This window comes from Protopterus annectens, chromosome 2.part0 (assembly GCF_019279795.1).
Source record: "Protopterus annectens isolate FY-2018-M chromosome 2.part0, PAN1.0, whole genome shotgun sequence".
In the NCBI taxonomy this organism is placed as follows: domain Eukaryota; kingdom Metazoa; phylum Chordata; order Ceratodontiformes; family Protopteridae; genus Protopterus; species Protopterus annectens.
This window is the reverse complement of record NC_056728.1, coordinates 1,840,350,514-1,840,365,507: the sequence shown is the minus strand read 5'-3', so window position 1 is coordinate 1,840,365,507 and position 14,994 is coordinate 1,840,350,514. Positions and strand designations below refer to the sequence as shown.

General features: G+C 40.7%; 1 protein-coding gene across 2 annotated transcripts in view; it reads left to right on the top strand.

Moving 5' to 3' along the window:
• LOC122793655 (cyclin-L1-like) overlaps positions 1-14,994 on the top strand; it is a 652,856-nt gene that overhangs the window by 198,037 nt on the left and 439,825 nt on the right. For both annotated transcript variants that reach the window (XM_044061873.1, XM_044061874.1), the window contains one exon: positions 1,468-1,588. In XM_044061873.1, coding sequence (XP_043917808.1) covers positions 1,468-1,588 — 121 coding nt within the window. The remainder of the gene's footprint in view (positions 1-1,467; positions 1,589-14,994) is intronic.

The window sequence follows — 14,994 nt, the reverse complement described above, 5'->3', positions numbered from 1 at the left end:
TTTTTATTGTGCTTTTAAAGAAGGGAGTGCACATTTTACATTGTGCTTGTCATGTTCACGATTCTTAATTTTCCCCAAAGACGTCCACTATAAAATTATCAGTAAATTTTCATTTTTGTTGTGGCTGCCGTACTGTGACTATACTGCAGTACTGCTACTGTTCAGTTTTGCATAGTGTATTCTTGCAGAGCTGTCATGTACTTTTTAAGTGTCTTACATTTTTTCAGTTAGAGAAAAATATGCACACAGGAGAGAAATACAAATAGGAAGTGGTAGGTAGTAATGCTTTAACTGATGAGCCAAATCAAAGTGTTTCGTGCTTTCCGTGTTTTTGGTCCATAACTAGTGTCATTCTCTTTGGTAACACTTTAGATAACTGAAGTAATAAAACCTTTATCTTGGGCTAGCTTTTTAGACAGGAGCTGCCATTTGTATACCTTTTGGTGCTGCTAATTTAACATTTGCATTGTAACTGTTTTTTTAAGTGCTGTTTACAGATATCTGTAGATCTTAGTAGTCTGTTTTGTTGTGTAATTTATAACCTCTGAGAATTGTGGGGTTTTAAATTTTTACTCAAACTAAAATAGTCCATTCCAGATGTTTACAAATATGTAGTTCACTTGGAAAGACATGGTATGGTTCAGGTTTCGATCATGAGTTGTTCATTAATTTGTGTTTACTTGTGCAAATTTTTTGAAGCTGTTAACTCTTCCTACTCTTCTGAGGTACTGCAATCGTTAATGGTGTTTCTGAGTGCTATGGTTACCCAATTATGGTTTCTGAGATTGTGTTAACACCTGTCCTACATAGGGCATTCCTTATTTGGGCAGTTGTGTTCTACTCAAAAATAAAAAATTGGAATGGCAAGTGGTCTGAAATTGTAGGACCAAACATAAAACTTCTTTAATAGCTGAGTAAAACATCTGTATCAGAAACTCTTTTAATATGTGAAGTAGAGATAAATTAAATTCTATAAAAGTGTGTTTTATTTTGTCAAGAAAGTAATGTATTACTCCAGTTAATCTGAGCATGGCTTGTCCTGAAAACTACACGTCCCACTTAACATCTGAAAAGGAGGCATCCCTACTGACAGGCCATGCAACTGTGTAGTCTTTTCACTATCCTGAGAATTGGTGGGATTTGTTCTGGCAAGATCATTTAAGCTAAGCTAGGTCATGAAAAAAAATTGTAGTTGCTGCTCAATTTCTTAACCAAGCTGCCAAAATCTTTAATGTTTTGCAGTGCAGATCTTTGCCATTATTTGTTGTTGCAAGTAGCATTGAAAGTAAGGGAAAACTTTAGGTAGGGTGGGATAAAAATCTATAAAAAATATGATAATAGTAGACAAGACAGAGGCAGGATTCTTCATTACTTTTTAAACATTAAAGCACTTAATTGAGGAATATGCATTAAACTTGTACTGAGGTTGATTTGTAATGGTTCATTGTTCCTTCTCTCTTTCTAAAGGAAGTCTGCACCTATGCCTTTAGATGCCAGCTACATCAACCTAAAGAATCAAGTTATCAAGGCAGAGAGAAGGGTACTTAAAGAACTAGGTTTTTGTGTACACGTCCAGCATCCACATAAGGTTGGTACTGCAAATATAATTGTTTTAAGCATGTGACCTCACCTTTTTAAAATGTTGAATTTGTGTGTGTGTGTGTGTGTGTGTGTGTGTGTGTGTGTGTGTGTGTGTGTGTGTGTGTTAGTTATATTAATTGTCATGGTTATTAACTTTGTAGGGTTATGAAAGTGAAAGCTGGGAACCACAGGAAAGTAAATTGGGTCTTAATTTATGTTCAGTGAGATAAGTTAGGAATTCTTTCAGCCTTCTTTTGTTCTGCAGCAAGAATACACTTTAGAAATAGGTGTACTGTGGGAATCTTGCACACCATTAAATCATGTTGCTTTCTCACATTGTGGTAATCTGATGATGTAGGTGTGCTTTTCCATCTTGTACTAAGCCTTGCTGAAAACAATTGTTTGCAGATTTCAGGGTCACCGAAGAGAAACTTTGTTAAACCTTGGTTTCGGTAGTTTTGTGTTAGCATAGAAGATTCCAAGTGCAAACTGGTCTTGACCTAGTGAGCTGAACGTGAATGAATCCTCATCACTTCCTCAGTTATGGGGCCGATCTTTCTAGAAAGTTATTTGTATAGTATCACTTGTCATGTAGCATTGGACCACTACAGATGACTCTCAGTAATCCCTTTTTATTTCGGACTTGGTGCTATTTTAGTTATTTTCTGGTGAACATGCCTTTTATACTGTGTTCTCTGTTGAACACAGTGTTATTCCTGTTTGGCCTTTCTGGTAAGACCGTACTTCAGATTCTTGGTTTATTTTTTGTTAAGGTATATACGTCTGCTGTGGTGCAGTGGTTTAAGTGGGACAGGGTTGTATTTCGATACATGAGACATGTACGATGGCAAAACCATGTTTATAATAAAATGTGAGTACAGAGACTGTGTTAACATGCACCTTGGGGTTAGGTTTGAAGTCAGATGAAATGTATCCCTTGCTAGTGGGTACAATTTTTAAAGCAGCTGCATTAGTTAAGATCCACTTCTGACTGCCTTAGCATGCTCACTAGGTGTTGATATCATTGCAAAGGCAGTGCCCAGTTTTCAGAGAGGGGTTCTAAGCGTGAAAGGATTTTTCTAATAATGAATGTCTGCTGCTGGATGTCATATCGGTCGCACTTTGAGATTGCCTGCAAGTGCTTCTCCCCCACCAGCTGCAAACAGAGTTGGACCTTTTCACTGTCTTGATTTTTCTCCAAGCAGATATTGCATTCTGAGACATACCCTTTTATTTATTGAGTTTTATGTTGAAATAGCACATTTAGTAGTGTGTTTTCCTTACAGTACACAGTGTATTGCATACAATTCAAGGTTTAATATATTTCTGGTAACTAAGTAAGTTCACTTTGAAAGGGTTAAATGTGAACCCAAGTTGCTGTCTTGAGGTGGTGGGGTTGAAGAAAAAATAAGTGTGTTTAAAAGTTGTGAAACTTTTTAGAGGGATAACTTAAATGGTAGTCTTAGTTCAACATTGCAGTAATGATTTTTGAATTTCCTGCCTGCAGGTGCCTGAGGCCAGCCCAGGTACAACAGATGCCCTTCCATTTCCTTCTGTGCCACCATCTTGATGGTGGTATAAAGGGTAGTTGACCAACACCATCTTCACGTCTTTCATGCCACTGTCCGATGACTAGTGTTTGCGCGTGTGTGTGTGTGTGTGTGTGTGTGTGTGTGTGTGTGTGTGTGTGTGTGTGTGTGTGTGTGTGTGTGTGTTAGTATAATGCGTCGCCTGTAGACCAGAGGTTCAGATAAGTACCCCATTGGAAAACAGGTTTTTCATTGTTTCTCCTCCTGATTTTCTTTTAGAATTCAGAAAAAAATTAGTAGTTGTCTTGTGTGTGGAAAGCAAATTAATCACAGGAACTTCCGCTCTCTTTCTCCTGTCTGAGTCCGGAGCATGACGTGTCCAGTAGTTGCCCTAGTGAATGTTATAATGCCCACACTAAGTATAGGGCCAAGTCCTTAGAGGAAGATTGGCGATGTTGTAGAGTACTGGCTCACCGGCAATTTTGTGCAGGAGTAGGTGTGGCCAGGTGATTGATAAGCCTAATGTCTGTGAAGTGGAATGGAAATGAGGCACGATTGGCATGCCATGCATATTAGCCTGTCGCATCATGCATATAATGAATGTAGATGAGCATCTCTGAGTATTGTACGTTCCTCCCCAAGAAGGGGACTCATGTGGAAGACTTACCCCTGATTAGTCATGAATAGTAGTATGACTTTCCCCTCCCTGTAATGCACATGACCATTATTTGTTAATATGGCTTAAAAGAGGAGGTCAGATGGGGGAAACTGTAAGAAGTAATTGAATGATTGCAGCCATTTATGCCAAGAAATAGTCTGGCTTTTGCACAAATGTAAATTTCAAGAAATAGGGTTCTTCTTTTGCAAAAGTGTAAATCCTTAATTTCCTATTCACCTACACTAGCTGGGCAGCAAGCTTAATTCATTTAGCCAGGAATGGTGGTGGAAAGAAAACTGATGCAAGGGTACAGGATAGTAGAGGAAGATTGGATTTTAAGGAAAATAAAGGCATGTTATGGGCAGACAGTAATACAGGAAGACTGAGGTATAAAGCAGCGTATATGTCAGGGTTGGCAAGAAATATGTAGCAGGACGTTTTGCTGCTTCAAAATCAATCTGTTCAAGTCCTTGGCATGCCTAAGAAAGGTAGTTGCGTGGCTAAGTTACATTACAGCTTCTGGAAGAACAAGCTTGCAAAGGAATGTGGAGGGAGTAATAGCTTGCCCCCTCCCCTCCCACCAAGTGCATTAAACATACCCTGCAAAACTAGGGTTAATGGAAAAAGTACTGGTACAGAAGGGATCCACAGAAGCTAACCTGCTGGGCGGCACAGTGGTGCAGCGGTTAGCCTGGTCACCTCACAGCAAGAGGTTTTCTGATTTGATTCTCGGCTGGGGGTGCCTTCTGTGTGGAGTTTGCGTGTTCTCCCTGCATTCACTTCTGCTTTCTCTGGGTACTCCGGTTTCCTCCCACAATCCAAAGATATGCGTTTGGAGCGTTTCTCCCTGGGCCTCCGCTGAAAATAGGCTCTGTCCTAGTCAGACTTTCCCGGTCAACAAACTAATAAAAAATAAATAAATAAAAATTGTAGAGTAATACATGGTGGCACCAGTATGGAAGGCTGCCCATGCTTAAGGATTGCCCTCTGTTATAAGTAGTACTAGAATATCTCCCAAGTCTGTACATCTTGCACATCTTTTCTCCTTAGTGTGCAACATTAAACATTGCATTAATCAGTTGCACATATTAAAACATTAGCTACATGTTTAGCTTTTAACTATGTAATTCATGTGGCTACGGTAGAAAGGCCCGTGTATATCTTCACCCCAACACGTTTAGGGAGGGTGGCCTAATGGTTAAGGTGTTTGCCTTACAAGCACAAGCTGCAGGGTTTGAGTCTTACAAGGGATAATTGGCTAGGCTTAAAATGGCCCACAAGGGCAGTTAGCCTATTACTAATCTATGAACCTAATCTATACATTTCCGTATGACAGTGGTGTAGTGTACTGGCTCACCGCATGCATGATGGATGGAGAATGAATGTGCATGTAGGTGGCAATCCCATCGTAATTGAATATTCATTAGTACAGATTGACATCAACTGACTGAGGTGGGGTTTGGGCAGCGTTTGCTACTGCGCATCTAGTTAGTTAGTACACTACATCATCACTGGAAGATTTGCCACAGAACTCCCATTGTTATCCTACAATACATTATGGTTTCTGCTAGTCCCTCCTCTGAACTTGTAAAAATGATGAGACATCTAAAAGAAGGGAATCTGACAGCATGGTTTCTCTATAAGATTGCCCCACCATGCTGAAGATTGTTAAAAGTGGCAAGGCAACTTTGGCTGAGTACTCTTGAGTACCTTTTGGGAGGCTTCCCAACATCTCCTAGAACTGAAACATTGGCAGCATCATTTGAGACCAGAGCGTCTGACATCAGAGTACTTAGTTGTAGGGTTTATCCCCTGTTTCATTGTACACAAAGATGTTGCTAGAGACTAGATTCATGTTGCGACTACCCACCAATGAACTGAGGCCTTTACAGCCTGAAACCACTCCTAGGCATAGGCTTAAACCTCCAAAGTAGAAACATTTCTGGCTGTTGGTTTTTCCTAGCCTCTGGTGCCCTGGCCTCACCCACATTGCTCCCAGATCTTCTTGCAGGACTTTATGGTATCATGGATTTTATGAAATCCAGGCAGATATACTCTGTGAAAGAGCACACTGCAGTCTCCACTGGTAAAAAAAAAAAAAAAAGAAAAGAGGGGCATTTCTCCTCAAGAGCAACTCTTGATTCCTCAGACTCTGAAGAGGAATAGTTGGCTTATGCAAACCATCGCCGTCATAGGTTCATAAGTGTTTACTAGGCTAACGACCACAAGGACTATTTTAAGCCTAGCCATGCATCCCAAATCTTTGACAAGTTCTTATACCCTTGATAAGTGTAAGCATGGGCCTGGAAGATGAACCATTTACAGGTTACCTGTTTGTAATAGAGACATAGGTGCCTAAACAGGGATGAATTTCCAGTTTCCCATCCAGTTGTCCAAGTTGCACTTTAATTGGGTTAGGGAGGAACTCTGCTTCATGTGGATGGGGGAGCCTGTTCCAGAGACTGGGTAGTCTCTGGCATACATTCCTATCTCTCCAGCAGGTCTTGTTTATACCACAGGCAAGGTTTAAGTGTTTTTAGAACAGGTAATTCTGGTACTGTTTGTTTTGTGGATATGCAGGCAGTCCATCAGACTGGGGTCTGACAATGCCCTGTATGCCAGGCATAGATCTCCCCTCAAAAGCTTGTAGGAGACCGAATACAGGGATATGGCCCTGAGGTGGTTTGCATAGGACAAATTACTTGCACCCTGTATTCTTTTAGTGAGGAACCTCTGTGGACGTTGCAGTTGTTGGATATGCCTGGTTAGGTACGTACCAAAGGGTGCATTGTACTCACTGATGGGTCTGATGAATGCTGAATATAGTGGAACAATTACTTCCTTGGACTTGGATGCCATACCTTTAAGTTGTGCAACATAGAATGATTTCCTCACCACTGTAGACATGTGATGATCAAAGGCTAGATTACTATCTGTGTGTGTCCCTAAGTCCCTGACAGCTGGGTCAGCTCTAAGGGGTGTGTTGTCACTATGTTAGTTACCAGGGATGGATGACTTCCCAAATGATACTGTTATGCATTTCTTGGCATTTAGTTTTAGCCCATGGTTCTGACACCAGTTATTTGTCTGTGTCAGCCCCTCCTGGAGAACATTTTTGTCAGTATGAGATTCAGCGACAACTCCTAATTTTCAATTCTCTGCAAATTTAGTCAGCCAGAGACCACTAACATTGACCATGACTTCTGAGAAGTAAATGCCAAAAAGAAGCGGTCCAAGGAGTGATCCCTGAGGGACTCGCATTGTGACTGGCCTCTTTGTAGAGGTGGATTCCCCAGTTCTAACTTCCTGGGTCCTATCTATGAGCCAGTTGGCTATCCACCGGGTGACATAACAGATTTGTACTTAACCTATTGAGTTTGTCAACAGTTCCGGAGTGGAGTACTCTGTCAAATGCCTTGGCCAGGTCAAGGTAGGCAGTGTGAATGATTTTGCCGTCCTCCATTGCTTTGGTGACTTTTTCAAAGAAGTCCACTAGGTTGAGTAGGCATGATTTGCCCTTGACGAACCCAAACTGGGTTGGTTCCAGTGTTTGGAGGTTTACTATATCTCTGCTGATCATCTCCATGATATTTCTTTCCATGGCTTTACATACAAGACTAGTGAGACTTTTGTGGGTCTGCAGTTTCCAGGGTCTGTAGATGGCCCACCTTTGTGCAGAGAGATGACTGTTGCCTTTCTGTTATGTGGATTCTGAGTCTGAATGCACCTTGACCTCAGCTTTGCCACCTGAAGACCATTATTTTGGGGATTCCCTTCATAGAATGAAGGAATTCTTCAAATGGGAGGCTAAGGAGTTCTCTCTGACCAAGATCTGATTCAGTCTTTCCTAGGCCTGCTAAAACCTAGACCTCTGGCAATCCCTTTTGTGCATGAAGAAGTGGATAATGTGTTCCTAGACCAGTCTTTGCAGCCAAACCCCAACCCGCTCCCCCTGGAAAGTCTGAGCACTTCTGTAGGTTCCGTGAGTCCTACAAATACTTGTATAGGATTCTTGTGGTGAATTCAGAAGTGGGTGTTCTGGATTCCAGCAAGGGACCTCATGACATGGTGATCTGTGCTGTTGACTGACATGATAAAAAGGCTTGTACATCTAATACCCTGCCTGTGAAAGTCCTGTGATGCAACATGGTTAAGTATAAGGAAACTGTTCTGGAGCATTTGGAATAGAAGGCAGAGGGGATTCAAGATAAGGGCCTTGAGAAGGAATTACTGGATTTGTGTAACCTCAGTACCTGGGTGGCTAGGCACTCCTTGCTGAGTGGCTGTGGCACTCTGGATGCATTTTGCAGGGTAGCTGCTGTAGAGTCTTTGATTTAGGAGATATGCTTGGCTGATAATGACATCTTCCTGAACAAGTAAAAGGGATGTTGCAGGATGCCCCTTTGGATAAGGAATTCCTATTTTTTTGTACATGACTGAGAAGGAGATCAAGAAACCTGGAGGAAAGGAGACAACTCTGCAGACGGTCAGAAATATTCTGTAGTCTTTCTCCAGGTAGATATGTGAGAAACTACCTTAGTAAAACTCTATCCTTCCCTCCTAAATAGGCCAAAGGAAAAATGTCAGAGTGAAGAAAAGCAAGCTTACCAGAAAGTGCCAAACCAATTTCAAGAGGAAGACGTGTGGTATAGCTGTAACTCTGAGTACATGGTCTCCAAAAATGTTGTCCCATCCCATTCATCCCCACCTCTCTATCCTTGAGTCTGCCAAGTCTTACCTGAACCCCTCAAATCAGATTATATTCCTGGGGGCAGTTTTAGACTCCAAAGTGCAGATAGCCTTCTTTTTTCAGGAAAAATACTGTTCCTGTTTCAGTACTTGAGCAAATCTGCCAATCCTAAACATTACTGCCAGTGTATTTTTCAGGCTCCCATTCTACTGGCTTTTGCTGCATCTTGATAGTTGTCCAAACTCCACATGTGAAAGCTCTAGTAATAGCTGAGGAACCACTGTTACCAACATCTCCACTCCTTATAAAACCTATATCTGTCTCCTTCTTTGCATAAAGTGGATACTGTGGTGGTTGGAAAACATGCACTTCAACAAAGGGCTCCATTTCTGCGTGGAAACTGGTCTCTAGCTACTAAAAGATGCATCAGGCACTGCCTGGAGCACACAGTCAAGGGACATGAACATTTGGGAGAAAAGACTGTTAAGCACGTATATGCAAGAGAGATGGTGGCAGTACTAAGGGACATGACAGCATTCACACTCTGCTGACACCAAGGGCCTCTAATAATTTAGGCAGACAATACTAAGATTATGTGGTGCATAAATAAGCAAGAAGGCATGCATGCTTTCTTTGCAGGCTAGCCATGTAGTTATGAGGTAGCACAGGAGTTGGAGATCACTTCCATAGCCCAATGCCTTCCAGGGGAGGACAGCAAACAGGCTAGCCATGTAGTTATGGGAAGAAGCACAGGAGTTTGGGATCACTTCAGTAGCCCAGTACCTTGCAGAAGAGGACAGCAATATAACAGATGCTCTTAGCATGTTCTTTCTCCATGCAAATATGTGAATATTAAAAGGCGAGGTGTTTGCAGATCTTTTTCAGAAAATGGGTGTGCTGGAAATAGATATTTTTGCTTCTCCTGTCTCTCTTTTGCAAGAAAGAAAAAACTCAGTTGGGAGCCAGGAGGGCAGAAGCATTCTCTTTCTTGTGGATAGGTCTGTTACTTTTTGCTTTCACTCTTCTACCTCTCGTCCTCAGAGTAATTTAGAAAATCAGGGATTATTGCCCCAGGGGGACGAGAGAAACACTGTTGCTGCTACAGCAGGTGGACCTTCTCACTTAGGACAAGGGATCCATCGTATACCTCATCCTGAAAGCATTGAAACTGACAGCCTAGGTCATCTAGTGCTGTTCCCTTCTAGACATATTTTCTGAGGATGTTGAGCACATTTATTTTATTTTTAATGTACACTTTTGTTGACCAGGTTAGTACCACTAAGCTAGTGGTACTCTTATCAAGGGAAACATTAGGTGGTATTCTTACTGACTATGGGCAGTCTGATCAGGGCACTGGGTGACTTCCCTACTCTTTTTCAGTAAGTGTCCATGAGATCTTTTACATCTACTTGAGGCACGTAGGGCCTCTGTTTAATGTCTGACTGATCCTGAGGGTGACTAGGAAACATAGCACCAGAAAGTCCTACATATTACAGTGGTAGCTGTTCTCTAACTGGCAGTGTTTGTAAGTTGATCTCTTTGATCTCCATAAACGAGGTTTGTCTTAAGCCTACATGTTTCTGTCTTCTCTACTCCACTGAACTCTCAAGTCTTCCTCAATCCCCTCCAGGCCAACTTTCTCATTTTTCTGTGGTTCTTTTATGATGTGTTGAGTCAGGGTACCATGCAACCTATTCCATACTCCCAAAGAAGACCCGGGCTTCACTCCAGAATATTTTTGGTTCCCAGAAAAGAGGTATCATGGAGACCTGTCCTACAGCTCTCCTTTCTCAATACTTTTTTTTAAAGATTCTTTCTTTTTAGGTTGCTTTCCCTCTAGACTCTGTTTCCTCTTTTACTTCCACAGCCTTTTCTGGTCTCCCTAGATCTATAGGATGCCTGTCTTCATATTCCCATTCACCCACTATTCAGGAAGTTTTTAAGTTTTTCTGTTTCTTCCTCTCATTTTTAGTTTTTCTGCTTTGCCTTTTGGTCTTTCTATGGCCCCAGGGGTGTTCACCAAATGTCTGTCTCGTCATAGCCTTTTTGCAGGCTTCAGGGAATCCAGATATTTTCCTATCTGGACAGCCTACTTCTTCAGGCTCCCTCTGTGCCCACATTTCTGGAGGATCTGCACTTCACTGTGTTACTTCTGAGTAGCCTGGGATTCACCATCAATCTCAAGAAGCCAGTTTTAACTTCTCAAGACCACACTTTTCTGGATTGATTATCCAAACCATTCCAGTGTAGGCGTCTTTCTTCTCCCGGGGTTCTGTCTCTGAAAACCTACTTCCAGTCCTTACTTCCCCTTTCTGATATTCCTGCAGAGGAATTTTGAGAGCCTTGGGGTTCAAGGCATCTACCATTACTGTGCTTCCCTTTGCCAAGCTTTATATGAGGAAGCTTCAGTGATACCTAACTGACTGACTGGCTCCAGCATTGCCACACTCTGTAGTTTTCATTTCCCTTATCACCTTGTCTCAGACTCGAGCTTCATTGATGGATTTGGCATATCTTCCTCAGTCCAGGTCTGCCTTTTCAGACTCCTGCTCCTACAAGCGCTGTTCACAGACATTTCTGACCTGGGGTGGGGGAGACTGTTTCAACTATCCTGAGGGTTCAGAGGTCGGACCACATCCAGTATGAGAGGTGGGGGTGCTCATTATTGGTCTTCTATTCTGTTTGGTCGCCCGGCCCTTTAAAGGTCTTTACAGACACCACCACAATCATGGGATCCAAATGGAGAGATGATAAATCAGGAAGCAGAGGAGAGTAACTATTGCTGGAATTGAATTCATCCTCATGTCTTGGTGAGTACCTTCACGAGGTGGACCCTATTTTCACAAAATCTCACCAAGATGACACTCATATAGACCGTACTTCTGTATAGCATATATCATGGATAGAAGTAGGTTAAAAATAAAAAAAACATAGCTGGGTGCACAAGACCCAGGATAAAAAGAAAAGTGCTCAGTCCTTGTAAGGGCACTGGTGTCAGGACTGGAAAAACTGAATGTGTAAAATCCTCAAGACACTGAAACATTCTTGCAGTGGGACTAGGCCAGGCCCAGGGGAGGATGGCCTCTCTGTTGTAGAAGGAAGTAGCAGTCCACAAAAACTGATGGGCCAAGAAAGAGCCATACAGATGACAGAGTGGACTGTTGAGGATAAGAAATAAATTATGCGTTGAGAAAGACAGTTGAATCAACACAAAAAAAGGCAGCCCTATACATATTTGAAGAGAAATACAGGTAAAGGGATCCAGATGTGGAAAATTTCACAATAAAAAAAAAATAAAATAAAATCACAGAGGGTACGTACAACAGAATATTAGTAAGGTAGAAGTTTAAAAAAATGGAAGCAGAAGTTTTGGAATACTTGCGAAGTGAAGGATTTAGTGTAGAAAGTTTAAAACAGGTTATTTCACAGCATAATGGAACAAGAAGTCCCCAAATTAAGGAGAAACGAGAGGAGCAGGAGACCTGTGAAGAATATGGACATGGAAAAGAAAAATAAATTTAATATGGTGCAATATTTATGCAAAGGAGAAAGCAAAACTGATCAGTATAAAAGAGCAGCACCAAAGATATTTGAAGAGAAATAGACAAAGGCGTCCGGGCATGGAAAACTTTATAATGCAAAAAATAAGGAAACAGAGGAAAAGTAGAAGAGGATTAATAATGGAAAAGTTAAATAAATAGAAGGTTATGGATTACCTGAGAAGTGAAGGATTTAGTGTAGAAACTTGTAACTTGGATAACATCACAGGAGGATAGAAAAAGGGATACCCAAATTACGGAGAAGACAGTGGAGCGGGAAGCATCTGATCATTTGCCATATGAAGGTACTTAGTCTTCCTTAGGAAAGCAGTACAAATGTTCAGCTGGAGTTGGGCAGCAAGGGAAGGAAGAGGAAACTGTGGAAATTCTGACGCCATCAGTGCTGTGGAGTGATAGGCCAGTGAGATCCCATCTGAAAGAGCAACAGATGACAGGATGAAACTGAAGAGAATGTAGCACGGAAGATGCTCAGGAACTTTCTATAGAATGCTCACAGGAAATGGAGAACAAAGAATTGTGCACTCAGTTTAGAAGAAATTGATCTAAGATAAGAGTTGCTTAATTTAATAGATATGGACAGACATATTAAGATAAAGGAAAGAAATAGACTGCAGAAAAAAACAAATTAACACAGTAATTAGGACATTTCATACAGATACAATGAGATATAACATAAGTATATATGATATATTCCTGTACAGCTAAATTAATAACAGAAGTTTTACTACAAGAAGACATTGTAGTAAGTGAAAGGAAGGGGAGAAATTAAATGCCATCATGGAAGTATTGAATAGGGAAAGCTAAAGTAATTAAGACGAGAAGTGTCACTGTTAGAAAAGGGAACAGATCAACAAAAATACTCAGACGTGATAAAAGTAACACACAGTACTGCAACAGATCAGGATCTATTGTGCACTGTTGCAAATAATAAACTAAAAATATCAGCACAAGCAGAAAAACGTAGAAGATATGTAGGTAAATATAAAGGAAAATTACAAAATAAACAATTTATTGATGATACAAAAAAGTTTTATAGAGAATTGCGGAAACAAGCCAAAAGGAATCGAAACACCACCAAAAAAAAGAAGCAATAGATACAGTTTGGAGAAATATCTATGAAGATCCTGTCGAATATAAAGATTCTAAATGGATAGAAGTAAAGTAAAGAATAAGAAATTCAAATGTACAGGATATGAAATGGGATGAAGTGACAGCCAGAGAGATTGAAACAAAGTTAAGAAAATTCCTAATTGGAAAACCACAGGCCCAAATGCAGTACTTAGTGGCTGAAAGTATTAACATTCTTACATGATGATTTAGCCATGAGTAAGAACTATTTATATGCGCACCCCAAACAGACACCAGCCTGTGGTTAACAGGAAAAAGAGTACTGCTGCTTAAGAGTGAACCTGCAAGCTGCCCTAAAAACTATAGACCAATAACTTGCCTTCCAGTGATGTATAAACTGTACCTTAGAATTGATGCTGACCAGAGCTTGTAGTCCTATAGAAGAAAACTCGATCTTGGCAATAGAACAAAAGGGTAATAAAAGAAAGTCGTATGGAACAAAAGGATCATTTGTTGTTAGTCATAATTGCGAACTGTAAAAAGGGGAAGAATCTAAGTATGGCCCAAGTAGACTACAAAAAAGGCATTTGACAGTATCCCTTATTCATGGATGAGTGATTTGATGCACCCTACAGGGATCAGTGATTTGATGCACCCTACACGGATCAGTTTAAATTACCACAACCATGAAATAGTGGTAAACCGCTTTGCAGTTAAGTCATGATAAAGGACATGTTATTATTCCAGGGATAAAAATTCAAAGGGTGATATTCCAGGTTTACTCTCTGGCACCACTGCTCTTTTGTCTTGCCCGTAATCCATTAAGTTGTCTGCTTAACAGATTAGGTCATGGCTACAATTTGGCTCTCAGAAAACAGCAAAAGTGTAAAGACATCTCATCTTCATTTTCTAGATGATTTAAAACTGCATAGTTCATCAGATGAGGAACTGAAAGCACAACTGCAAGTGGTCAAAATATTTTCAGATAATGTAAGAATGTTTGATCTTGATAAATGTGCAGAAGCAGCCTTTTAAAGCAGGAAAGCTGCAGCACCAAGAAAACATCAGTTTGGGACTGGAATGTGATATAAAAGAACGTGAGCAAGAGGGAGTGTACAGATATTTGGGAATTGATGAAGGATTAACAGTAAAACATGAAGAAATGTGAATAAACCCAGTAAGGAATATTGTAGAAGACTAAAATTAATACTGAAACCAGAGACATCTAGGAACAAATAATACTGAAGCCAGAGTTGATGTGTAGGAACAAAGTCCAAGCTGTAAAAAAGTTGTTCTTCCTGTCCTAACTTACAGTTTTGGAGTCCTTGACTGGCCCCAAAAGGTGTTGGACAGGAAAACAAGGATGCTTCATGCTCATCAAATGATCTATAAAAATCAGTGTATACCAAGACTATATATTCCCCATTCTGAAGGAGGTATAGGCATCCTCGAAACTGATTACGTTTATAGGTCTGCAATCATAAGACTGCATACATATCTGCTGACCTCACAAGAACTAAATGTAGAGAAGTTTTGAAACGTAAGGAAAATAAATCTCAGATGACTTCACTGCAGCAACTGAATGTGCCAAAAAACAAAAAAAGAGAATACAAGCTGAAGGATCAGATGAGAAGGCAAGAAGTGTGGAAAGTGCATAAATGTAGTTGCGACTATAGAAAACTCTTGGAACAACCTCATGTTGATCAGGATCGAATGCAGGAATGGTTAAGCAGAGGTGAATTTAAACCAAAAGATGAAAGGTTAATATTGGCGGCCCATATTGTAAACAAATGTGTTCTTAGTCCACTAAGTCCATTAAACATGTGGGAGAAGTGGACAAATGCAGGTTTAGTAAAGCAGAATTGGGAACAGTCGCACATCTTGTTGCTGGTTGTGATATACCAATGG